This window comes from Pseudochaenichthys georgianus, chromosome 8 (genome assembly GCF_902827115.2).
Source record: "Pseudochaenichthys georgianus chromosome 8, fPseGeo1.2, whole genome shotgun sequence".
NCBI classification, from domain to species: domain Eukaryota; kingdom Metazoa; phylum Chordata; class Actinopteri; order Perciformes; family Channichthyidae; genus Pseudochaenichthys; species Pseudochaenichthys georgianus.
The window spans coordinates 23,283,544-23,307,766 of record NC_047510.2 but is presented as its reverse complement, the minus strand read 5'-3'; the positions used below and the strand labels follow the sequence as shown (position 1 = coordinate 23,307,766).

Genomic DNA, 24,223 nt, shown 5'->3' with positions numbered 1-24,223 from the left:
AAAGGGTTGAATAAGTAATTTTGTACACTTTTGCGAAATAAAAGCATTAACTATGAATTCCTACAATACGAGCTTCACTTTATAAGTTCTCTCTTTTCTATACAATTGAAAGAAAAGCATAACTTTAAACTTAAAATGAATTCCCATGACACAAGTGTAATCTAACACTTCCTATAAAATGTAAGTACTGAATTTGTGGATGTGTGCTTATTAAGGTTGCCACAAGAGTGCGCACTTGCACTGCCAACGATTTCCCCAGTCCTAAATAGTCATCTGTAAGGGCAAAATGAGCCATAGTGGCAAATGTCTACCCTATGTTCAAATAATAAAGAAACAAGGCAAATTCTATGAAAAACGCCAAGCTCCAACATTCTTTGGCCAATGAGAGTGCGAGCTCCAACATTCGTCCAACATTTGACCAATCACGGTGGAGAAATGTTGAACCACGAGGGAATGCTAGCTAGTTAGATTCGTTTTACGTAGATAGTGAAAACAACGGGCTCTTTCAAAGTTTACACGTCGTAATGAACATGGTGAGTCTTACTAGACTGTTGTATATGATATAACTATAAGTGTAGAATTCATCTAAACTGTTGTGTTGTGTTGTCATATAGATTAATTTAACTATTAATGTTACAAACACTCCGTTATCTGACCCACCCACATCGTCAGCATGCACAGTGTAAACAACAGACGCCATCAAAGTTTACGAGTGGTTATTAACATGGTGAGTCTGCCTACTACAGGGTTGTATGTGATATAACTACACGTGTAGAATTCAACTGTTGTGTCGTGTTGTCATATAGATTAATTAAACTATTAGCTACAAATACTCCAATATCTGACGACGCTCTGCTTCATTAGCCTGCATTTGATAACATATCTTGGGGTTGTCACGTGTTTCATTGGGAGCGGAACTGCTAAAATAACGTTATTTACTACATTACAACATATTACTCAGTATTACTAGTCCTTTATTTACGTTACTTGCCAAACCTTTCCATTTGATCAAATAATACAAGCCGTCTCTAAGAATAAAATAAATCTGGCAGCGGTGGGATTCGAACCCACGCCATCGAAATGACTGGAGCCTAAATCCAGCGCCTTAGACCACTCGGCCACGCTACCATATCACAGCCCTAAAAGGCTTTACGATATAAATAACAATATAATAATCAAATATGATGCATATTTATATATATAAATTAGTAGAATATTCGTATAGTCATTGCGAGAATAGTAAGGTTGCACCTTTTAAAAAGTTTTAATGTAACGTCTCATTTCTAGGACTGAAATTGAGTAAAAAAGAGATTTGACCATTAAAAAAAATGTTCTTCCATACACCAGTCAACAGAAAAGCGAGCAAAAGATCTTTGGAAGTCATTTCAATTTAAAAGCCCTCTTCAGTTAGAAAGTTACTAACAGATGCAATGCAATCTTGATGGATCAAAAACAAAACGTTCTTAAAACGACGTCTCTAAACAACCAAAGTTAGGTATACAAGGAGCTTCAACCTAATCTCTATTAAAACAAGCCGACAACTTAAATCTGCAATGCAATATTAAATAACTTCCCTGTTATAAAGTAAAGTCCTACCAAAATCACTTTATACATCTTCTAACACTTCCCCTACTGGACATATAATCAGTAGGGGAGTACATATGAAGGTATAAATGCTTTTGCATGATTCTTGTTATTTAATAACTCAACTGTTATGCAGTGAAGTGCTACCAAAAACACTTCATACATTCATGTTTTTTTGTTAAAGGAATGGTATGCTCATGACACTCATTTTTAAATAATTATCATCCGATAAAACAGACCAGTCTCTGCCAGTCTTTCTTTTTTTTTTTTAATCCGATGACATTATCAGTGATTTTAAACTGATTATATACCGAAATAACATCAACACTGTGGGCGCCGCCATTTTCCGGACGTGACGTAAACCATGCGTTTGGTTTTCGAGGACACGTTGATCTCCATGTTATTTACTGTAGTTTCTCTCTTCAAATATGCCTCACTGTATCGCGAAATATTGCCATAATTCTGATAGGAACAATCCACGGAATGCTCGGTTCCATCTGTTGCCAAAAGGTAAGCGTAAGAAGTACATTCAGAGGCAGTGGCTAGCGAAATGTGGCCGGCCCGAACCGAGAGATTCACAGGCTCATGTATGCAGCGAACATTTCAAATTTCCGGACGACTACTCTGAGAGTATGATAAAACATAACATGGGATTTATGGAACAACCATTACTTAATGGAGATGCAGTACCATCGGTCTTTCTGGTGTCATCACCGACCAGGACACCAGTTCGGCCAGTTGAGAAATCGCCCTCTGCAAGTGTGAAGCGACGGAGGAGCAGAAGTAGTGCTCGGAGTAAGAATAAGGTATGTTATAGCGCATTTCCATTGCAGCGGCTAGCCCCGTTTTAACGTCCTTTAGCGTCCAGGCCAGGACAGTTTTTGGTGGCCTTTCCATATAGCGTAGTACCGACTAGTGTGTATTTCCCCCCAGTTTTTTCCGGCCCCATAAAATCGTGATTCTATGGCCAGGGACAACGAAGCTGAGTATGCTAAACTAGAGAGGGAATCGCTAGCAAGGGTGGTACTACATGCATACATATAGTTTCTTATATCATCTTCCTATTATACACACATGCATTTCCAAACATCTGGACTACCTATGTTGCAAATGTATTATCTCTTCAATTTACACACGGCATCTATTGCACGTCTGTCCGTCCTGGGAGAGGGATCCCTCCTCTGTTGCTCTCCCTGAGGTTTCTCCCATGTTCCCTTTAAACTGGGGGTTTTCTTCGGAAGTTTTTCCTTGTACGATGTGAGGGTCTAAGGACAGAGGGTGTCGTATTGTCATACTGATAAAACATCAAAACTTCTTCCTCTGCTGACGAGTCCGAACTCAAATATTCAGCCATGTTTCCGTGTGTTGACAAAGTGAACGCATGGATGACGTCACGACCATCACGTGACTACTGAAAATGGCAAAAATGGCGGCGGCCAGAGGAATATAAAGGTTTTGATAAAAAAGAGCTATAAAATCATTATTTACCGGGGAATATCGCTGATTTCTTCAGGGTATGGTTTAAACATAATGTTTCACTAAATACTGAAGTTTTGATTAATTATCTAATGAGTGGACCATTCCTTTAATAATAGAAATGCGTTTGCATAATTTTGGTGATCTTTTCCTTGTGCTTTCCTTCACTCGTTTGATTTCAATAGGTAACAATAATTTCATTAAAAAAGAAAGACCTTTGCTTATTGCTTCGCTAATGCCGTTATAAGATTTGTGCTTATATACTTATGACCTGTCCCCTTAAGGAAAGTGAGGTATGCAATCCCCTTGTTTTGAGGTTTATTGGATTTGAAAGCAGTGTGGGGAAATCACAGTTATGCAAAACCTAATTATGAAAAAGAGACAAAGCCCCATTAATTGTTAGCTGGACGCTGGAAGTTCAGAAGAGCAGGAGCACTGAGAGAAAATGCTACACTGCTGTAGTGTTTTGATCGTTTCTACAACACACTGAGGGAAGACAGGTTGAGACTTCTCTGCACATACAAACTATGTAGTGATGCTATCTCTTATGCTACCGCACCCACAATTCAGCACTCCGATACACGCACTGATGATGCCAGAGTTGGTGTTTCAGACATTGTGACAGAGAAAAATCAGCAGACACTTGTGTTAATGTTTTTAATAATATGTTTCAGTTTCTAAGAAGCATATTTCTAAATGCCATACTGTATTTTAGTACAACAGGATTGTCCATTAAGCAACCTTTTCCCCATGAGCATCACATCACAAGGAACATTACTTTAACACCATTTTGAACTGCATAGGAAGACATGTCAAATACATTTTTCATCAAAATAGAAGTTATCTCTAGAAGCTCATTTCAGGCCAAAAGAGCCACAGTAAAAAATAAATAATATTTAATAAACGTCTTTCTGTTGTTTATGGTTACCTGATCAACACAATTGGTTCTATATTAAGATCAGGAAATGTCCTAGTCAGAAGAAATATTCCGACAACTTGAGGCAATGGTTTTTTACGTTTTCCTCTTTGTCAGCTATTTACATCCAAAAAATAAGCACCTCAGTGTACAATTACTTTCACTCTCAGCTGACTAATCTGCTTTGCTTATTCAACAACAAAGACAAATAAATAGAATGTAATGTTAGTTAAAATAATAAATAAAAAGAAAACATTTGATTGAGAAATAAAATGTGCAAAGCTGTTATGTGTCCTACTGGCATGGAGACAATCGTAAGAAGCTGTGCAGACACGGAACAGAAAGCACAAGCTAGTCAAAACTGTTTTCCAGTGTCCACTTATATTTCTCTGTTGACCCTCTACGAATAAACTTTCGGCAACTTGCATAACCACCTCACATTAGCGGTTAAGCTAATATTATAACCTCCGTCTTTAGTAAATACATAACTACAGTTTTTCATCCTATTACAACATTCCAACTTTTCTGTTTACATAAGTCGTACAACAATATTATACGTGAGCATTTCTCTCCCAAGCACCAAGTGATTACAGTGTCCTCATTACATAAACACTGAATACTGTTGGAGGTAATACAAACTGATAGTACAAATTATTCGACTATAAATATATCTCCATACAATAATTCTTTACCATGTATGTATTTTTTCGAATTTGTCGTTAAACTTTTAAATGCATTCTTGCTTAAATAACACGTTTTATAACACTTAATTTGTTCGATAAGGACGGAATAAAAGGAACAGTGCTGACTTACAAAAACAAAGTGTATCAAAATGTCATGATATAACCGGAGAGCACCGTGTCAAGGATATTGCATCCTTTGATATTTTTATTGCAAAGCAGCCTGCAAGTTTCTCCTTTGTCAAACACTTTGAAAAGACACAAACAAAAATCATCTGGCAGAGCCCTGAGCATCATTGTCCTTGATTGGATGTATGTTGTCACTGAGGTCCTCTTTGGTTCTTTGAATGCGGGTGAAGATCTCCTTGAAGAGAGCCTTGTACTCAGGCTGCTGACCGCCTGTCATATCCGACAGAAGTGATGAGCGGTGGCGGAGGGTTCGGCCGCTCGCACACGGAGTAACGGACGTCTGGACGGATTTATGGCTGGGCCCGCCCGCCCGCTGATACCGCCGCAGCAGCTCGTCATATTTCACCTAGACGACAAACGCATATTTTAGGGAGGTCCACACATTTTATTTTCAATGCTATGTACAGACTTCTTTAAAAGTTAAAGGTCCCCTATTATACTGTTTTTCATCAATATATTATAAGCCTCAGATATATACAAACATGTCTCTGAAGTGTTTGGCTCCAAACACCAAACAGATCATTGTACCATCCCATAATCCCCTCTGTTTCAGCCCTGTTTCAAAAGTGCTGATTCTCTGTCTGTTACTTCAGATGAAAATAAGGAGCCCCTCCCCACGCCCCTCTGAGAGATATTTGGTTAAAAATAAGTTAGAACACAATGGTGCTCTAGGAAGAGATTCAGGTGATAAGGTGGGGGGGGGGGGGGTTACCTTGGTTGGTTATTGGCTAATGGTTACACAAGCCAAAAGAAACGTCATGACATCATTAAATGGCCAAAATCTAATCAGCTCATTTACATACAGGTTTATATATAAATGGATCAGGACAAAAAGAGAATGAATCTGTATTCCTGAAACTTTCAGAATCTCTTAAGGGGACACATAAATATGTATAAAAGACATGAAAAAGTGGATTTTGCCTAATAGGGGACCTTTAAGAGAAGCATTGTTCGAAACAAATATTGAGAAATTCAACAACAATAATACTTTTTCTTCTGAATATTTTTGATGGGTCTATTGTACCAGAGATGCTATGAATACGCCACCTGCAGTGCGCTGTATTGTGCATCCACCTCGTTGAGCAGAGAGATGCCCCTCTGTTTCACCGCCTCCGCTCGCCTTACACACAGCCGCTCGTGATCACGGCGAATGTCTTCTGGGGTTGTGGTTTTCAGAACGCTGTCACTGTTAGACCTCTGCCTGAAGTTTCTCCTCTGCTCCTCATCCTTTTCTACTTCCTCGTCCCTCTCATCCTGTCTTTCTTCCGAGGCAAAGAACACTGTGTCAGGAAGCAGCAGCTGGTCCGGTCTTCTGGCACTGAGAGAGCGGAGGGGACAAGTAGGAATAAGTCTCAGGTTTATCAGACTGACCCAAACATGTATATATGTTTAATTCATTTCTTATTTCAAAAGTTACTTAACTGTATATCTGTATGTATATCTATATATGTTATCTTTAATCTTGTGTGAATCTGTGCTGTCCTGTTTTTCAATCTTACCCTGTCGCTGTTTAAACAACTGAATTACCCCACGGGGATTAATACAGGTCCATCTTATCTTATCTTATATCAGAGAATTTATTTCTGTTTAAGGTCTTTGTTTGTTAATTTGTTCCCCTTAATTTCACCATCATGTCGTTGACCTGTGGGAAGCATGGTATCAAATGTTGTATCCCCAAAATTCAATCATAAAGTTGCATTCAAAATAGTTTTACAAGCCTACCTGTTGGCACATTCAGCTCGCCAGAGGAGCCTCAGCTGCTCCACCTCGGCCTCCAGCTCCCTCTGCCTGGCTGGGCAGCCGGACAGCATGGCCAGCCGCTCCTCCAGGTCTCTGTTCTCGCTGGAGGTCAACTCGCTCTCCCGCTCTGCAGCCTCCCTGCGGCTCCGCTCCGCAGATATCTGGCTCTGGAGGGTCTGAACGGAGCGCTGCAGAGATGCATGCTCCTCCTCCGGGTCCTGCCGTCTGTGTCTGTCATGGAAAGAGCCCTGCGGTGACCAGAGTCCTTCCACACGCACACCATCGTGGGGTAGATGCCTGAGCAAAGATAGGGAAGTGTTAATAAAAGCACATTCAGACATACAACACTTAAAAACATTGAGACCGCATTACATGAAAAGATGCATTAGAGTGCTTTCTCGAAAAGAAAGCACTCTAATGTTGGATATACTCACAAGTCAACATGCTATACTTAATTATAATAAGCCGTTTCCTACACTACCTACTGCATTACTTTGACAATGAAACAGAAACTACAGTACGCCCTTGGGTGCTTCCATTTTCTGCAAACATGAAACCAAATGATGTCAACAGTTATTTTGTTAACCTTATAAATGACAACTCTACACATCAAACAAGTGGCATGACTGTGTATTAGAATAATCCTGACAATGGGGGGGGATTAATGTCCTCCTCATTAGATTATGTCTAAAGAAGGAGGTCTGGTCCGGCTCTGTGTGACCTGTAGGTGTCCAGTCAGCTGAGTCAGCAGTGCACTGAGGGTAAGAGATGATCAGACAACAGGCGAGGGCTCTTACTATTCAGATGCACTAAACCCTCACTTCTCATGTAAAGGTGCAAGAAAAAAACCTCAAGCAGATATATCCGAGTAGTTCTCAGTAATAAAGCTAACTGTCCAAATGCCCACAGTCACTACTCCAACTAGAGCTGTGCTGAATGTCATTAACATTATCTTAACATTCAAACCTTCAATAGAGGTGTTCAAATGAAGCTTTGAATGTCTGTCATCATATTTTAATCCACCTAAAAGAAGAGGGTACACTTTTTCGACATTGTGGTTATATAAATATTATTATTGGTGTTGGTAGATTGACGCTAAACTTGCCTGTTAATACATGTATTTGCTTCCTTTGTGTGCGGCAAGTGTGACAGCATTGAACAAATGGTGGTTTGGTCTTAACCCCAACAATAGGGATTGCAGCAGAGTATTTGAAAGATGAAAAGGGACATTTTGGAAATGATCAAATCTAACTTTTTTCAATTAATTGTAATGTTATGACTGAAGCTTTTGGAAATAGGATTCCTACTTCGGCACCATCAAAATCTGATTCTACAAATATGAAAATAATAAGTATATGTTTGAAGCTTTTCTTGATCTGCATTTGTGCACAAACACCGCATTTAATGTAATGAATAAACATCCACCATATGTTGCTTTGGAATTTGAAGCTTCAAACTATTGGGTACAGCACTAACGGTGACTTTATCCCACAACGGATCTACAAAGAATGTTCTCATTCTGTGATATCTGCCATTAGCACTGTATAGCAGAACATGTGTAATGAAACACTTCACTTCAGACATGAAATACCTGTCGTGGTGTAAGTCGTACAGCTCTTTGAGACAGGACACACTCTGTGCTCCCAGGCTGCGGCGCTGCTCTGACTGCTCTCTCTTGACCCGCTCCACCTGAGCCGTCTTCAACTCTTCCACCTGAGTCTGCAGGCTCTCCATGTACGTCTGAATCCCCTCAACGGTCTCTGTTAGACTGGAGAGAGGGAGGAGAAAGGAGATCGTGGCACTGCACATAACCAAATATATAAGGAAATGTAAAAGCCAAATTCACAGATAACTGATGTGGTACCTGCGGATCTTCTGCTGGGCCAGGCGGCTGTCCGTCACCAGCCTGCGGTTGTCATGCTCCAGATCCCGGGCAGCCACGTCCAGCTGCTCGTACACTCTGGCGTGCTGATCGTTCATCTGACGCAGCAGCTCCACCTGCTTGGTCAGGTGCTGGAGAACAAGAGAGGGATTGATTGATTTGATTTGTTTTTTTGAGGTTTGTAATGTGTCTTCAATTCATATCATGTTTAAATCAATTTATTTTCTTCTGCTTTGTATTTTTGCAAACTGAATATTTGATGTTTGAGCTGTTGAAAAAACAAAATAAGACATAACAAAAAAAGGCTACTTTGGGCCCCAGGCTTGTTGGTCAAGCTCTACGGATGTATTCATAGATGGTTGATTCCAATTAGGAATATGATCATTTTCATTATTTATTATCTGTCCGTGTCCATTCATCTTTTGATTAATTGTTTGCTCAATGAAATGTGAGATTACAGTGGAAAATGTTGTTTCCAGTGTTTCCAATGGTTTTGGTTTGAAATTCCAAAAGCATGAAATCTCCTTATTAAGAGGCTGAAAACGTACATATTTGCATAAAGAATTACAATTACTTAAACTGTTAATATATTTTAGATTTCTGATGATTGACTTATCACGTATAACCCATACAAAAAAAAGATGAGGTAGCAACTTTTACACGCTTCTATATTTGGTTTTATTTCCCAGGTCAATACATTTTATTACCAACCAGACAAAGGCTTCTCAGACGCAAAGAGCTGCCTGTTAAGAGGGACATGTTTGAGCTTTTTTGCATGGTGCACTCATAATCTATGAAGATTATCCTGCAATAGCCCTTTATCGTCTTTTACCTAAATGACTTTGATAGAAAACAATGCAACCATGCAGCAGCACAGCCCTGTATCACACTTCAAGAGGATGAAGGTCAGACAGACGTATGGCGATTATCATATCGACTTCAAAAAATCCTTAAGCCAACAGATCCAACTGCCGTAAACAAATTAAGGCTCTTATCTTCTTTCACCTGCTGAATGCCATGTCCTCAAACTCAAATAGATAAGCACTGTCTGCATGTGCCAAAATGAAATGTCTGAGCACTGAAATGTCCCATTGCGTTCATTTATAATCTTAACCTGAAAACCTACAAATGAAGCCCAATCTATACTCTGCGTTATTCAAATAGATTGAAATGACCAACAGAGAGGTTGATGTATTGACAGATGAACACCAACAAGTGATTTTGTAGCAGAAGCAAATCCTTAATTAGGATGTTGGTTATTTGAACAATGTAGACTTTTATCCCACTACATTATGACACATATTGTATTTTTCGTGACTTCCTTCATTTTTTATTTGATGCCGTCTTAAGTAAAAGGTGAACGGTGGCAAATAAGCCGTTTGAAATGTTCATATAATTACGTAAACAGCATCCTGCCAAGAGGGCTTTACTAAGGGCTCAATAGGTCTGTTCAGAATTACATAAGCCTTTACTTCATCCGATTTAAAGTTGAGGGACATTCACCACGATCCCTCCCCTGCAGTGAAAGAGCTTTTAAAACCCTTGACATGGACTTTTCTCGACAAATCCCCCTTTGAAGGATATACATTACATATACACATATTTTGCATGACATGGATATGCATTGCTCACATACTGTCCTTAGAGAGAGTTTAGTTCAGCTCAAGCTTCATGAAGTCTGATTAGTTCCTTCCTAACATGTATCACCTCTATCTCCAGCAGCTGCTCCTGGTTGGTGGAGTACATCTGCTGCAGGGCCTGCTCCAGCTCATGGTTCCTCTCCAGGAGAGTTTTCCCAAGCTCCGCTGCCAAGTGGAGATCTGTCAAAGCACGGGGGAACATGTAAACACAAGATACAGGACACTTTCAATGCCCAAACACAGGCAACAAATAGAACTAGACTTGTGTGACGGGTAAACACACCCACACCTCATTGTCTCACACTGTTAAGTATCTGGCATGGTTTCTCCCACAAAATAATCTTAAACTCTGGCCCTTGTCCAGAGACATGTTGACTAGTCCCCTGAAGAGAAGGGAAGCATGTTTTATGTGGGACTCTCCAATAACAATGCGATGACACCAAACATGTTACCGGCAATCAGCAGTGTATGCCCTGGGATTTTTTTTACTCGATCTGTCATGTGGTTACAACAACAACCTTGAGCCCTACAATGAAGTGCTTAGAGTTGTTGGTGGAGAGGATGCTGCTGCAGAAATTGTTATCCTTCTGATATCTACAAACAATAAATCCGATTCAGCCCCACTGTGGAATGCAGCAGGAAACCTTTCCTTCCTGCTGCCATCTCCCTGTGTAACAAGCTGCCTCTGTATCTGCTTTCAGGTTGAGGTCAGACTGCCTACTTGGTCATTTTGTTATAAAAGTGATTCATTTCAGCTGCAGTGTCAATTCAGTGTCAATTCATCTGACATAGGCCAAAACAAACACATTTACTTTTATTACGTGTATGCCAAATGGAAGCATCAAATCCCCCAATTAAGAATCTAAAACCAGTGGATGTTAACAGTCTTTGCTTTGAAAAATTACTATTACAATATATTGACATACAAAAAAAAATATTTTTTGTCAATCGACCACTTTTAATACACTTAAAATAACCCATCTGCCTATATATATATATATATATATATATATGTTGATGTATTTTATCCCTGTATTGTAATATACCTGTGAATATGTCAATTAAAAAAACAAATCCATTATGTGGTGCAAGCACAATCTAACATCACATATTAGAGAGTAACGTTTTTTTTTATAACGTCGTATGTCTATAGATCTTTAAACATATTTTAATCTAAACCCAACTTTGTTGACTTGTCAGCAGCACAAACAACATGCATGATGAGCAAAAGGTTACCAACAAAGGGCCTGTGACAGCCTCAGGGAACCAGCTTTCACCTCATGACCAGTGTGATGATTTAGTCACAAGAACAGACTATAGGCTTCAATGTCATCATCTGTGAGCCTTCTTGCTAGTCTCATCAGTTTAGAGAAATCTCATATGACCACCAATCAAGCAGAATAAAAGTTTGTATCTCTTATTACATTTGTACCAGACAAGATGTGGCAATAAATCAGTCATATTATCCTGCTGTCTGTATACAACTGTCCATGCAGTAATTACAGCCCACAAAGTCAGACAGAGTTTAGGGTGCGACCGCAGAGCCGAGCAGCTCTTACCATGTTCCAGGTCCTGCGGGTCGTACCAAGCCTCTCCATTCTTGTCAAACTCTTCCTCCAAAATCACGTCACTTAGCATTGTTATAGCCGCGGGGCTGTTAACGGCTCCAGCTGACAGACACCTGACACACAGGTGTGCGTGGTTCAGCAGCTTGAAGTTGTTCTCGGTCCACCCCTGTGAGCGGACAAAAGTAAAGTGACATCCTCGATCCTCCCGGCGTGTGTAAAGGCGTTCTGTCTGTTGTCTACAGCAACGTGGCAAATACGCCCCAGCATCCGGCAGGTGGCAGATAAACCACATAATTACTTTGATACATTTTCAAAAATTATAACCCAATATTAAAAATGACTTTCTATACAATTCATAATCTACATTTGTAGAAAATATACATTTAGTTACTGTTTAACACGTTTAAAAAATCGTTGTTCCTGTTCACGTTAACAGACATTTTCCAACGACGAATCACGAAGCAGCAAATTGGAGAATAACAGTTATGGCCAATCAGATGTTTAGTTCTCTAGAAGCCTCGCCCTGCTCCGTAGAGAGAAATGTGTCCGACGGACTGGTGTTGACTATCGAGTTGTTCCTAATGTGACTAAACTTCAGGAAGCATTTACTTTCGGGAAGACACATTGTTGAAATGAAAATGTGACACTTGGAAGAACAGCAAGCTTAGTACCGAACGATTTTTTTTGCTGTGAAATTTTTACCAACCTACTATTTTTGCTATTAGCAGTAGGCTAGGCTACTTTGTAGAAATGCTAAATAACAGCGTAACATAGATATTAAAAGCGACAACCTTTTGTTGCCCCAGCTGCTTAAACCTGCAGAGAACTTGGTTGTTACCATTTGAGCTGTCATGGCCATGGAGGTGAAACCTGCTTCCGGACAAATGAATGTACTTCGTCTCCTGATATATGTTGGGCTCAATCCTGCAGCTGTGGCTTATGCCATGACTACACTGGGGTCTGGCATGATAAACAACATATTCAGCTTCTACTATGTCAAACTCTTTCTCAATAAGTACAAGATATCAGAGGGAGCATTCCACCAATCACAAGTGAGTATTTCATTTTTACGTATTGCTGTTCTTTGTATACAAATGTCTATTAATGTTATAATAGATCACAATACAATAACACTGCTAGTAGTCAACAGTAATATGGAAATGTTTTGGGCTGCTTTCCACAGGCTGCATCATGATGATTTTATTAAACTTTAAGCTGTTACCTAATTATTTTTGATCACTGATAACTAATTGTTTAGTTAATGGGATATCTGGCAGAAGTAAAATATGCTTAACATTTCCCAGAGTGTGGGTTGATGTCTCCATATTGCTTATTTCTTTCAGCCAACTGTCCAAAACCTAAAGATACTCACTCAATTTACTGCTAAATAGTTCACTCAATATTACAGTCAAGAACTCAACAAGGTGTTTCTGGCCTTACAAAAACACTGCTTTGACGTATGATTCAATTGATACCACAATTGCTTTAATTAAGAATGCAAGTACCGACAGGAACATTTCCTTTTCCCTTGGGGAAATGACAAGATTAGCTTTCAGGCAGATGCACGTACACACATGACCGAAATGCTTACGAGATAGTCATTTGAAATGGAGAAAGCAGTAAATCCACTCTAGTGTTTCAATATGACTCCTATCTTCCCAGGTGGTGTACATGGTGTGGAATGCGATCAACGACCCTCTGTTTGGATACCTGCAAGATAACTCCAGGGTGCCGTGCTGCTCTCAGCGACGTCTCTCCATCCTGTACGGGGCTCCCCTCTACTCACTGGCTTTTCTTATAGCCTGGTTCCCATGGCAGACATACGCCCCCGGGGACTGGCTGAGCGGCGTGCACTTGACAGTGTCGCTGTGTGCTTTTGACGCCATGCTGACTTTTGTGCTGCTGGCACAATGTGCGTTGTTTGCAGAGATTTCGGGGCACCATCAGAGCCGAATAAGACTTGTGAAGTACAACCAGGTAAGGACTTTACATAACACTTTTTCCATCGGTGAAAAGGTCCATGCTTCTCATACCTCTCTGATACCATCTTACACCTTTTATTTCCCAGGTGGCTTCTCTCATTGGTTCCTCAAGTGTCCTCTTCTGTGGTGTTCTTTCCAAAAACATGGAGGACTTTGCATCCTTCCAAGCCTTCTCAGTGCTGATCGCTATCCTGAGCTGTGGCTGCATGTTCTACACAGGCTTCAACAGCGAGAGTCGCTTCGACCAAGTATCAGATGCAGGGGGATCTGCTGACCAGACTTCCCATCAATCCGCAGTTTCCTTCTCCATGTTGAAATCTTTGACATGGCAAATTCTGAGCAACAGGGACTTCCAGATCTTTGTGTTCATGAACTTCTTTCAGGTGTTCGTGTTAGCTTTCTTTAATAACTTTACCATGATCTTTACTGAGCACCTGATTCCTCCAGATGTGCTTCCATCACTTGCCAAGAGCATCATGTACGGAGCGGGATTCATGTGTCCACAGGTACTGTCTTTGTTTGTGTCCTTTTGTCCTGTCGTCTCGAATGACAATGCTGACTATTAATTACAACTCAGTTAAAACAATTGGAATGCACGTAATGGATATTTTCAGGCAATACCAATAACTAATAATTACCTCCTATGGCTGATGAACTATAATTTCACCTTTTTTTATTTTAAAAGGGAAATGTATAACCTGTAGTTTTTGCACATCGGAATGTAAAAAAGGTGTAGTTGGATGATTTGATACTCAGACTCAACAAAATATCACTGTCTCTATTGTTAACACAGCAAAAACAAACAAATACTTCTTATTTGTTGTGATGTATACAAAAACTCCAAAAGCAACTTTAAAGGTGCATACTGCCACCTACTGTATCAGAGTGCATAGATGCAGCACCTTTAAAGTCAATTAATGCAATGTTTCTTTATTATATCAGCCAATTATTTTGGCTCGAACTTAAACCATAAGAAAAATACACAATAATGTAAATATCCCATTATCAGCCCAATACATATTGTGCAGCCCTTACTTTTTGGAAGTCCACATTTAAACTGAGCTCGGCTGCAGCACCAAATGCACCAACAAGAAAGTGTTTATTTACTACTTTATATATAATATGCTATGCCTTTATGTTTAAGTGTTGTTCCTGACTCCTTGTCTCCTTCCCAGCTGTTAGTATTAAGCTGTCAGAGTCTGCTCCACAGCCTCGGCTACTACAGGATCATCCTCTACACCTTCTACATGCAATCTGGAATGGCGGCTATCATGCTCGCACTCGGTCCTCAGCACTATTATATCCTGGCATTTTTCCTCACTGTTAATATGTAAGAGGTTAAACTTAATTTAATCTTTCATTTTTTTGTATTACATTATCACTACAACTTGACTGAATTGAACCTTCACTCTCTTCTTGTCTTTTGTGCAGGGTCATAATCCAAGCAGCCTTCAGTCTCTTTGGCTTGCCTTTGGCTGACATCATTGACAAAGACATGCAGAAGTACAAGCGCAGGTAAAATACAGATGATTATCAGCAAACTTCCCCTTTTCACATGAATACACAGAATTTCATCTGACAAAAATACATTGTCTTGTTACCAGGCCAAGATGTTTTCTACTAAAGTTATAATTAAACATGTTCCTGTTATTTGACTGGTGATATAATATCATAACGTGTGTTCCCATCAACAGTTCCCCTCTCTCCTCCATGGTGTTTGGGACGAACGCTCTGTTCACTAAGCCGGCTCAGTCTCTAGCCCCAATGATCGTGCTGACTATCCTCAACCAGTTTGGATATGAACAGCTGAAGGAAGCAGAAACGGGTTCAAATCCAAGGTATGGAGACGTTCTTGCTTCTGAGCTTATAGATCAAAACAAGTCTAAACTAAAACTGTTAAGATTTGATGTACAGTCGTTTTGATTCAGTAATATTTATTTGCTCCCCTTAACTTGAGAAAACCAAAAATCTGTGAAAACTGATATTATAAGAGCTGTTCAAAATTAAAAACTGAAGTAGAACTACCAACATTTCATTGTGGTAACTTTTGGTTTAAGTGAAATGCTTGTACAGAAAATGAATTTTGTTTTGCTAACGAACTAAACATGTTCTTTACCCGTTTCGAGTCACTGGATAATTCTGCAAAGTGCACTGAAATGCTCGAAACCATAATACCTACTTCCTCTGACACAATTACCATCAGTGTCGAAGAGGTCAGAAAAACATTTCAGTGCACTAACACCAAGAAAGCGGCTGGGCCAGATGGGTGCAGCGGTTTTCTGCTGAAAAACTTTGCTACTGAGCTGGCTCCTGTGTGGCAACCCATCTTTCAGGCTTCCATTGACACGCACACCATCCCTCTGTCATGGAAAACTTCCCACATCAAACCGCTGCCCAAAATTCCATGCCCAAAAGAACATAAGGACTACAGACCAATAGCCCTCACATCAGTGATTATGAAATCACTAGAAAGAATTCTGCTCCGATTCCTTATCAGTACAACACAAGACAAACTTGATCCATACCAATTTGCCTATAAACAAGGGTGCGGTACGGAAGATGCTGTGGCCACTTTGGTTCACATCATCACTAAACATTTAGACAAACGTAACACTTATGCAAGAGCCCTCTTCCTAGACTTCTCATCAGCATTCAACACAATACAAGCAGACATCTTGGTGTCAAAAATGGCCAAAATGGAAGTAAATCCATACCTGATTTACTGGTATGCTGCTTTCCTCACCAGTAGAGAGCAACTTGTGAAGGTTAACAAAACCCTGTCATCTGCCATCACAACCAATGTAGGGGCCCCCCAGGGCTGCGTGAGTTCAGCTGTGCTCTTTACTCTCTACACTGATGATTGTCGTACCAACACACCAAATCAATTCATCATTAAGTACTCTGATGATACTGCAATAATATCTCTGCTCAGTAACACAGACGACCCTGAGCTGCACCAACAGGCTGTAAATCAGGTGGTCGAGTGGACTGATAGCAATGCTCTTGAGATCAACACCAAGAAAACTGAGGAAATCATTTTTGGCTCACCATCTGACTCCCATAAAGTCCCCATTGTCATCCATACAGATGAGATCAAGCAGGGAGTTTCATACAAATACCTGGGTGTAATGATTGACCATCTGCTGTCATGGAAGGATCACATTGATTATCTGTGCAAAAGGACAAAACAAAGAATTTATTTTCTCCGCCGTCTTAGGTCTTTTGGCGCGAGCAGAGAAATTCTTCTGTTGTTCTTTACATCTGTGATCATGTCCATTCTACAGTACTGCAATACTACCTGGTACAAATGTCTGTCGGCAGCGTTAAAATCAAAACTGCTCCACCTGTTAAAGATCTGCTCAAAGATTGTTGGTCAACCCTGTCAGAGACTCTATGACTCAGCCTATCATAACAACCTAGTGAGGCTTTCCAACAACATCATCTCCGACCCAAACCATGTTCTGAACAGTGAATATGAACTGCTACCATCTAATCGGAGATACAGGGTCCCACGATTCAATAAAGTCAGACTGAAGCACTCCTTTGTGCATCAGTCAGTCCTCACAGTAAATACAGAGCTAAATCCCAGACCAAATGCACGCTGAAGGCTCTTTGAGCATGTTTTTCTCTCACTGATTGTGCTGTTATGTTAAATGTTTGTGTTTCATGTATTTGTGTATGCATATTTGTCTGTTGATGTTGGACATGGAGCTGCTGTGACGCAAGTCAAATTTCAGACTTGATCTGACAATAAAGTAATATCGTATCGTATAGAAATCACATACCACTACTAAATATAGTTTATTCTGAGATGTCCTTTTATTTCAGTTACATTATTTCATAGATTAAGAGATATGTTGGATATGGGCTGAAAAGGTTAGCACATACATCTCATTCAAAACTGGCCTGTGTAAAAAAAATTCAAAGAAGATTTGACATTCACTTTATTTAAACACATTTAATAATAATAATAATAATAATAATAATAATAATACATATTATTTGTAGCACCTTTCATGCACAAAGCAGCCCAAAGTCCTTTACAGAAAACACAACAACAATATTAAAATAATATAAAAAATTAATACAGAACAAGATAAAACATCTAGAGTGATATGTTAAAATAAAACAATTAAAACAATAACATTTTAAAAATGTAAAATAAGCAAAACTGAAAAAAAAATACATTAACACATGGACAATGATACTAGTGATAATTGAATGTTAACCCAAATAAAAAAGATTTTAATTTGAATTTGCTTTAGAAGAAACATCATCTCTGGAATACACTTTAAACAATCTGCCTAACGTGTTCAGGTTGTTTCAGTTTCATTGTTATAACAGTGTGCAACAAGTCAAATGGTGATGCGTTGTAAAATGATTTACACATTGTTTTGTGCCTGTTTGCAGTGCCTGGGGGAGCCTCCGGAGCGTCATGTTCTACTTGGTGTGTCTGGTGCCCCTGTGTGTCGCTGCGCTGCAAGTCCTTTCCTGGAGGCTGTTTTCTATCCGCAGCAGTCACACGGTGGACACAAAGTACCTCGATAATTAACTTCAATATCTTAAGTTTTCATAGGAAGACAGTTGATCTTTCACCAGCTGGAATTTGGGGGACATCTTTTTTTGTGCTATGTGATAATGAGATTATATTTGAGAGAATTCAGGTTTTTACTGAACATGTACTAAATTTACCACTGTAAAGCATCAGTGGTGTAAAAGCACCTGTTTGCTGACAGGTGACACCAAGGAGATACACTGTAAATAATAACTATATTTGAAGAAGTGAAAATATAACCTTTCAAACACTTTCTGGATAACTTGACCAAACATTGTAGAATTGTAATGTTAGTGTACGTCTTGGATTGCTAGAATAAAGTCAGAAAAAGATTTGGACAATTACTATTATCATTAAAAGGAAGAAATGTAATTCTTATTTCCCCTGCCAGTACAGTATGTCTCTCTTTTCCTTTAATGACTTTCTATAACATAAGACATAACAAATAAGTAGTTGCAGTGCAGTCGACACCATCTTCTTTGCTGTAAACATGGGCAATCTTTATTTCACTCATTATTATAGTCCAACAAGCAAAAATCCCACACACCTCACCTCTGCATCATTTATTTAAAAATACTATTTTACATTAATAAGATAAGATGGACTTTTATTAATCCCTCGTGGGGAAATTGTTTCTCTGCATCTGACCCATCCTAGTGTTAGGAACAGTGGGCTGCCATTTTGAACGGCGCCCGAGGAGCAGTGTGGGGAACGGTGCCTTGCTCAGGGACACCTCGGTAGCACTTGGTCTTGCCGGGACTTGAACTGGTGACCAGTTACCAAGCTAAGTCCCTATCGACTTCGCCACCACCGCCTCAATCAATGCAGAGGTGTGCAGTATTTGATTGTTTTCTTAGGAATTGGATCCTCAGGGGAATTGGATTTCTGCACCAAAAGCAAAGCAAGGGTTTTTGTGCCTTCTAATTCACTTCACTATATAATCAGTACTTATACTCAGTTAAAAAAAAATGAGCTTAAAGAGATAGAAGGCATGATGTGTTTATTTAGGATCCCCATTAGCTTTTGCTCTTGACAAGAGCTACTCTTCCTGGGGTCCGACACTTAAAACAATACAACAATAATACAAACAACATTCAAGACATAAGTCCTGACATCATTAACAACATTAATAACATCACCAATATCATCAACAATCTCCAACATCATCAACAATCTCATCCACTTTCAATATCAATCTCAGCCAAGGATGAGTGCACGAGACACCCACCAGTACAAAGCATGAGATACAATTAAATTAGGGTTCACAGCTCACAAGGGTACATGGTCATTAGTAGATGGCCCTTCAAGGTAGTTTGGCAATGAGTTCCATTCCTTTATAGCTCTATAAGTCACAGAAGGTTTCAGAAGATGTGTCCTGGGTTTAGGTGCCAGTAGATGACCTGATGTAGCTTGTCTAGTCGTATGGTCATGCCTGTCTCTTGTGTAAACTATTTGATCATAAAAATACAATGGTTTTTTGCTAAATTGGACATTTTTTCAAAAAGTGATAACACGAGATTGCAGACGTTTCTCAACCGGAAGCCATGATAGGTTTCTATGTATAACTCCAATATGACTGTGCTTCGAACAGTGGAGAGCTAGTCTGGCAGCCTTGTTTTGAGCTATTTGTCATTTCTGTATATGTGTGATTGTTGTATAAGTTAAAGAGTGCATATCACAGCTTTGAATGTATAACATTGTGTATGTAAACATCCAATTTGACTTTATGAAGTAATTGCTAATGTTAACTGGCAGAAACTTTTCTACGGGCATTTGCAGTAAATAAATACAAGGTATTGTACCGAATATGATGAAGCACAAACATATCAGATTGTAAAATGAATGCATATTAGAAGTTGTTTTTTTAGCAAATACTAAACAATACAAAACGTTTGCCTTGTTAATGCACCATTGTCTACTGTATTGTATTGCAAGTCATCGGCAATGTTCCCTTTATGTCATTACATTTTTTAATGAGCAATCTTGTAAATACTTGAATGTTGAAACTTTGTTTTTACCTTAATTGTTGAAAAAGGGAAATTACATTTTCTTCTTGCAGACTTTTTTGCACTGTTGCACAGTTCTGATTTTCACTTTCATCAGTGAATGGTAGTTGTTTCCTGAAAATGTGACTTTCTATTCTCTGTTTCTAAAAATGCAATTCACAATTTATTTTGTATTTTTCTATCAAACAACTTGTATGGAAGAAATTAAATTGATGAACTAAAAAGATGTGCCTCATTTCTGAATCAGATTGGGTTTTCTTTTGTTTCTTTTCACAAGGAATGAAACTGAAAAACTGACGATCTTCGTTGTGGTTGTTGTGTTTCCCTTCGCGAGAAAAGGCGAACAAGCACTCGACTAACTTACAGCCTTTGATTTGTTCATTTCCTGTGTCTCTTCACGGCATCCTGTGCCAAGTATTTAACGGCTGTGGAATTTCCTCTCAGTCTGGATGTTGGAGGTCATTTACATCAATGACACTTAGACGTTTTGATAGATGTCATCAGTTGAGTTGTTGATCTCGGTGCTTGGAGCCTGAAACACAATTGAAGACTATGAATTACAAACATGCTTTGACACAAGCTTTTCAGAAGTCTCATGCTTACTCAATTTTTCTGTTGACTAAACATGCTGCTACAAGATTTACCTCCGCTTGAGAGCGTTTTTTGTTCTCAGCTTTAATGCCTTTCTCCAAATTCCTTTTGCTGTACATTTCTTGCAGGACATCCCGGAAGTGTGTTCTTTTAAAAGAATATTCCTCTCTAGGAGTCTGAGAAGAAATATGTTATCAAACAGAGATATTTGGAGATTGCTTTTGTTTTGTGTTGTTAAGAAAAGCTGGTGAAAGGCTGCTTTGACATACAGTATGTGGTAATGTAAGAGCCGTGACTGGACAGTAATTTACACAAGCCTTGGTTCCTGTTCCTCTTTTTGCCTCTGTTAGTTTTTCCCAGTTTAGTAAACATGTGAAACGTATATTAAAACAGAAATCAGATTTTTTTTTAATATTTACAACCTTATCTGTTTCCCCCCTCTTTCTGCAGACGCCCGTTTTGCAGCCACACTGGAACAGAGGGGAACAGGTACATTTATCATGAACTCTGTAACATCTTAACAATACATAACATTACAAATAAATGTGTTTCAGTAACTTACCTTCTTTAGAATAAGCGTCCCTATTGCCAAGCTGTAGGTGGCCAAGAGGGCAAATGATAACCAAAGAAGAATGTGCCTCACTAGTGGACTAATGTGTTCTGAGAACAACAACAAAAAGGTTGTTAATCCCAATTTATCTACATCAACACATTCAAACATCTGTACCTTTAAAATCAGACACTTACCCGTCACCACAAGAGTGGTGCCCAACGCTACATATGGTGTGCCCGGTGCTTTGTATCCAGAAAATACTGCACAGTAGTAGATCCCGCTCTCATTTGTGTGAAGTGACTTGATGTTTAAAGAGGCTTTGTCCAGGCTGTACTTGTGAGCATTCTTAATCACGTTGAGAGGAAGATGGACGTTTTCCTTGAAAGCAAACCACTCAAACTGCAAGCCCTTGGCTAAGCAATTTGAACTGAGGCTACATTTGAGAAAAACACTCTGGCCTGTTTTCCGCCAGATCATCTTGTTTGTCTGGGATAAGCAGCCCTCCGTACTCTCTAGATTAAAAAACAGATATAACATTCAGTATCTCCTATCGAGAAATGTTTCAGAGAAAGCAGCTATTGTTGAACAGAAGTAATGTTTGCATAAATCTGAATTTTTTTTTAATTCCTGAATAGATTATTGCCAAGGACTGATATAAATAAAGCTGATAAATACAAAACAAAGACATCTTACCTGTTACTGGCAGGTATGTGAGCAAGAGCGAGAAACAAAACAAGCGGTCCATGTCTGTGACAGTCTGTGAATGATTTCATTATTCCTTGCCTCTCTTGCTGGGTGACAACATGGGAAGTAGGTATATTGCACTTCCTCAACACTTAGTTCCTATTTATCCCCCTGTCCTCTGCAGCTGAATGGTTACTATGGATTTTTATAAACATGACTCATTTCAGTGTGTAAAATCCTGTCATGATAACTATGGCATCTGTAATATCAAGTGCAATAGATTTAATGCTAGGATTTAGATGTCAATCTATGGTCAGAAATATGCAAAAATATTTGTCTTGTCTGTATAAACAGAAAGACACATCAGACATGTCATTGCCTAATATAAACAACATTTTCTGAAGAAGTGTACTGTTACCTCTGTGCATATAAGCAATGCAGCAATCTAATAAAGGGAAACGTCTGATGTGTGTTATAGATGATTTGAAATCAACATACAACGTAGGGTGAACCCACTGAGACTGTGTGCTGTTCACTAAAAACACTGTCAGCCTATGGGCCATAATCATTCAAAGTTACTGCCAATGGTCCTCAACAAAGTCGGCTCGGGTCCTCACACACACAAAGCCGTGGCAGCACATCACTCCCACCCTCATCCACCTCCCCTGGTTGCCGGTCAAGTTCCGCATAACTTATAAAGTCCTCCTCCTGACCTACAAGTCCCTCCATGCCCTTGCCCCCCAGTACCTATCGGACATCCTCCACCCACATGCCCCACCCCGGAACCTGCGGTCTTCAGACTCTGGCCTGCTCACCACCCCCCGCACCAAACTGAGAACCTTCGGGGACAGAGCCTTCAGTGTGGCAGCCCCCACCCTCTGGAACGCTCTCCCTGCGGAGATTCGCAACATCCCCACACTGGACGCCTTCAAAAGGGCCCTCAAGTCCCATCTGTTCATCAAGGCTTTCGGCCCTTAAATCGATCTGTTGTTTTGTCTGTCTGACCTTTGTTTTGTTTTTGTTTTGTTTGTGCTTGCCCTATTCCTGTAAAGCGACCTTGGATCCCTTGAAAGGCGCTATAGAAATCTCAGTTATTATTATTATTATTATTATTATTAATAAGAGATTCGTTAATATTAGTAAATGGAGTCAAATCCAGCTTAAACCTTGTGTTGTGTTCGAAAGCTGTTACCGTTCATGGTGTTCGCGGGTCAAAATTGAATATAGATTGTTGGAGACAGTAGGCTTGTTTGAGACAAGCAAGACCTGCGCAGACCTGCGCAGGTCTTGCGATCAACGTCTTGCTAGTGCGTTGCATGATGGTTAGTCATTTTGTCCGACTTGCTCTGGAGGCCCGCCCACATGAGACTTTGAAATATCGCGGGACAAAGACGCAGCCTTGAGAGCGAGGCGAGGCGAGTTGGCACAGAAGGGCTGCAGTCGGATAGTTTAAAAATCAGCTCCTAAATTCTAACCCTATCGTCTATTCCTTGACCTCTGAGTGAAACGTCACGGGGTTAAGGGATAGTGGATAGGAGAATTCAAAAGGACTTAGGAGAAGAGACTGCGGTACTTTAGAAAATCCGAATGCACTTTCACTATCCGACGTGTTTATGATGCGCCAGCGGACGTCATTGTGTGGTCTGCTGCTGTGGGGAAACCATGGAAACCACAGTTTTCTATACAGCGGACTACAACATGGATGTTTAATAAGAACGAGGGACTACTGTGAACTCATCTAGAGACTCTGCACCGTGCTCTGATGCTGCTGCTTTGCTTTATGAACGTGGACAACAGAGAAACATATTCTGCAGGACCAAAGTTGGAATTGAAATACAAAAGGAAAGTGAAACTTATGCTCATCACCCTCTCCCTCCGGTCCACATTAATACAAATGATCCCAATACGTATGATTGTATGAACTAAATATCTTAAAATCAATACAGATGTATTTATTATAAACGTTAGTCCTTAACATCTATCACTGTGTATATCACCATTCAAACATCTTTTAAAAGTTGAACAAACCCCACACAGCTCAGTGAAGACTGAAATGTTGACTTTATTTGATCATTTCAGTAAAAACTAACGTTCATATTTCTCTCTTTGATTATAATACTGATGAACGTTCAAAACAAAGCACTTTGGCAACTTACCACCTATGTTTTAAAAAGCTT

General features: G+C 39.7%; 3 protein-coding genes and 1 non-coding gene across 6 annotated transcripts; 1 reads left to right on the top strand and 3 right to left on the bottom strand.

Annotated features, from left to right (window-relative positions):
- Window positions 1–1,046: 1,046 nt before the first annotated feature.
- On the bottom strand, window positions 1,047–1,128 carry trnal-uag (transfer RNA leucine (anticodon UAG)). The gene has a single exon. It is a non-coding gene; the product is annotated as a tRNA-Leu (tRNA).
- Window positions 1,129–3,703: 2,575 nt separating this feature from the next.
- On the bottom strand, window positions 3,704–11,906 carry cdr2a (cerebellar degeneration-related protein 2a). Of its 2 annotated transcripts, none has more exons than XM_034088359.1 (7): window positions 11,667–11,906; window positions 10,175–10,287; window positions 8,450–8,598; window positions 8,177–8,353; window positions 6,568–6,882; window positions 5,893–6,163; window positions 3,704–5,191 (listed from the first exon to the last, which is right to left on the bottom strand). In XM_034088359.1, the coding sequence occupies exons 1-7, from the start codon at window positions 11,743–11,745 to the stop codon at window positions 4,928–4,930; spliced, it is 1,368 nt and encodes a 455-aa protein (XP_033944250.1). In that variant the 5' UTR covers window positions 11,746–11,906; the 3' UTR covers window positions 3,704–4,927. The 2 variants fall into 2 exon arrangements, with proteins under 2 accessions (XP_033944250.1, XP_033944251.1); XM_034088360.1 differs by having other exon boundaries at window positions 5,118–5,191; window positions 5,870–6,163.
- A 294-nt stretch (window positions 11,907–12,200) lies between these two features.
- mfsd13al (major facilitator superfamily domain containing 13a-like) lies at window positions 12,201–18,602 on the top strand. Its single transcript, XM_034089824.2, has 7 exons — window positions 12,201–12,727; window positions 13,338–13,652; window positions 13,744–14,163; window positions 14,833–14,987; window positions 15,089–15,172; window positions 15,352–15,495; window positions 18,068–18,602. Exons 1-7 carry the CDS (start codon window positions 12,527–12,529, stop codon window positions 18,207–18,209), a joined length of 1,461 nt encoding a protein of 486 aa, XP_033945715.1. The 5' UTR covers window positions 12,201–12,526; the 3' UTR covers window positions 18,210–18,602.
- A 593-nt stretch (window positions 18,603–19,195) lies between these two features.
- On the bottom strand, window positions 19,196–22,146 carry LOC117451455 (uncharacterized). 2 transcript variants are annotated; one of them, XM_034089767.1, is made up of 6 exons: window positions 22,056–22,146; window positions 21,557–21,874; window positions 21,372–21,469; window positions 21,232–21,279; window positions 20,863–20,985; window positions 19,196–20,750 (listed from the first exon to the last, which is right to left on the bottom strand). In XM_034089767.1, the coding sequence occupies exons 1-6, from the start codon at window positions 22,105–22,107 to the stop codon at window positions 20,697–20,699; spliced, it is 693 nt and encodes a 230-aa protein (XP_033945658.1). In that variant the 5' UTR covers window positions 22,108–22,146; the 3' UTR covers window positions 19,196–20,696. The 2 variants fall into 2 exon arrangements, with proteins under 2 accessions (XP_033945658.1, XP_033945657.1); XM_034089766.2 differs by lacking the exon at window positions 19,196–20,750 and having other exon boundaries at window positions 20,895–21,279.
- Window positions 22,147–24,223: the final 2,077 nt, after the last annotated feature.

Excerpts from the sequence above, each read along its gene's own strand:
- cdr2a (XM_034088359.1), bottom strand. The coding sequence starts at position 11,745 with ATGCTAAGTGACGTGATTTTGGAGGAAGAGTTTGACAAGAATGGAGAG. Across the intron at positions 8,354-8,449 it reads GCCCAGCAGAAGATCCGCAG|TCTAACAGAGACCGTTGAGG; the intron begins GTACCACATCAG and ends CCCTCTCTCCAG. Across the intron at positions 6,883-8,176 it reads TACGACTTACACCACGACAG|GCATCTACCCCACGATGGTG; the intron begins GTATTTCATGTC and ends ATCTTTGCTCAG.
- mfsd13al (XM_034089824.2), top strand. The coding sequence starts at position 12,527 with ATGGCCATGGAGGTGAAACCTGCTTCCGGACAAATGAATGTACTTCGT. Across the intron at positions 12,728-13,337 it reads GAGCATTCCACCAATCACAA|GTGGTGTACATGGTGTGGAA; the intron begins GTGAGTATTTCA and ends CTATCTTCCCAG. Across the intron at positions 15,173-15,351 it reads ATGCAGAAGTACAAGCGCAG|TTCCCCTCTCTCCTCCATGG; the intron begins GTAAAATACAGA and ends TCCCATCAACAG.
- LOC117451455 (XM_034089766.2), bottom strand. The coding sequence starts at position 22,107 with ATGGACCGCTTGTTTTGTTTCTCGCTCTTGCTCACATACCTGCCAGTA. Across the intron at positions 21,875-22,055 it reads CACATACCTGCCAGTAACAG|AGAGTACGGAGGGCTGCTTA; the intron begins GTAAGATGTCTT and ends TTTTTAATCTAG. Across the intron at positions 21,280-21,371 it reads GGACGCTTATTCTAAAGAAG|TGTGGCTGCAAAACGGGCGT; the intron begins GTAAGTTACTGA and ends CCTCTGTTCCAG.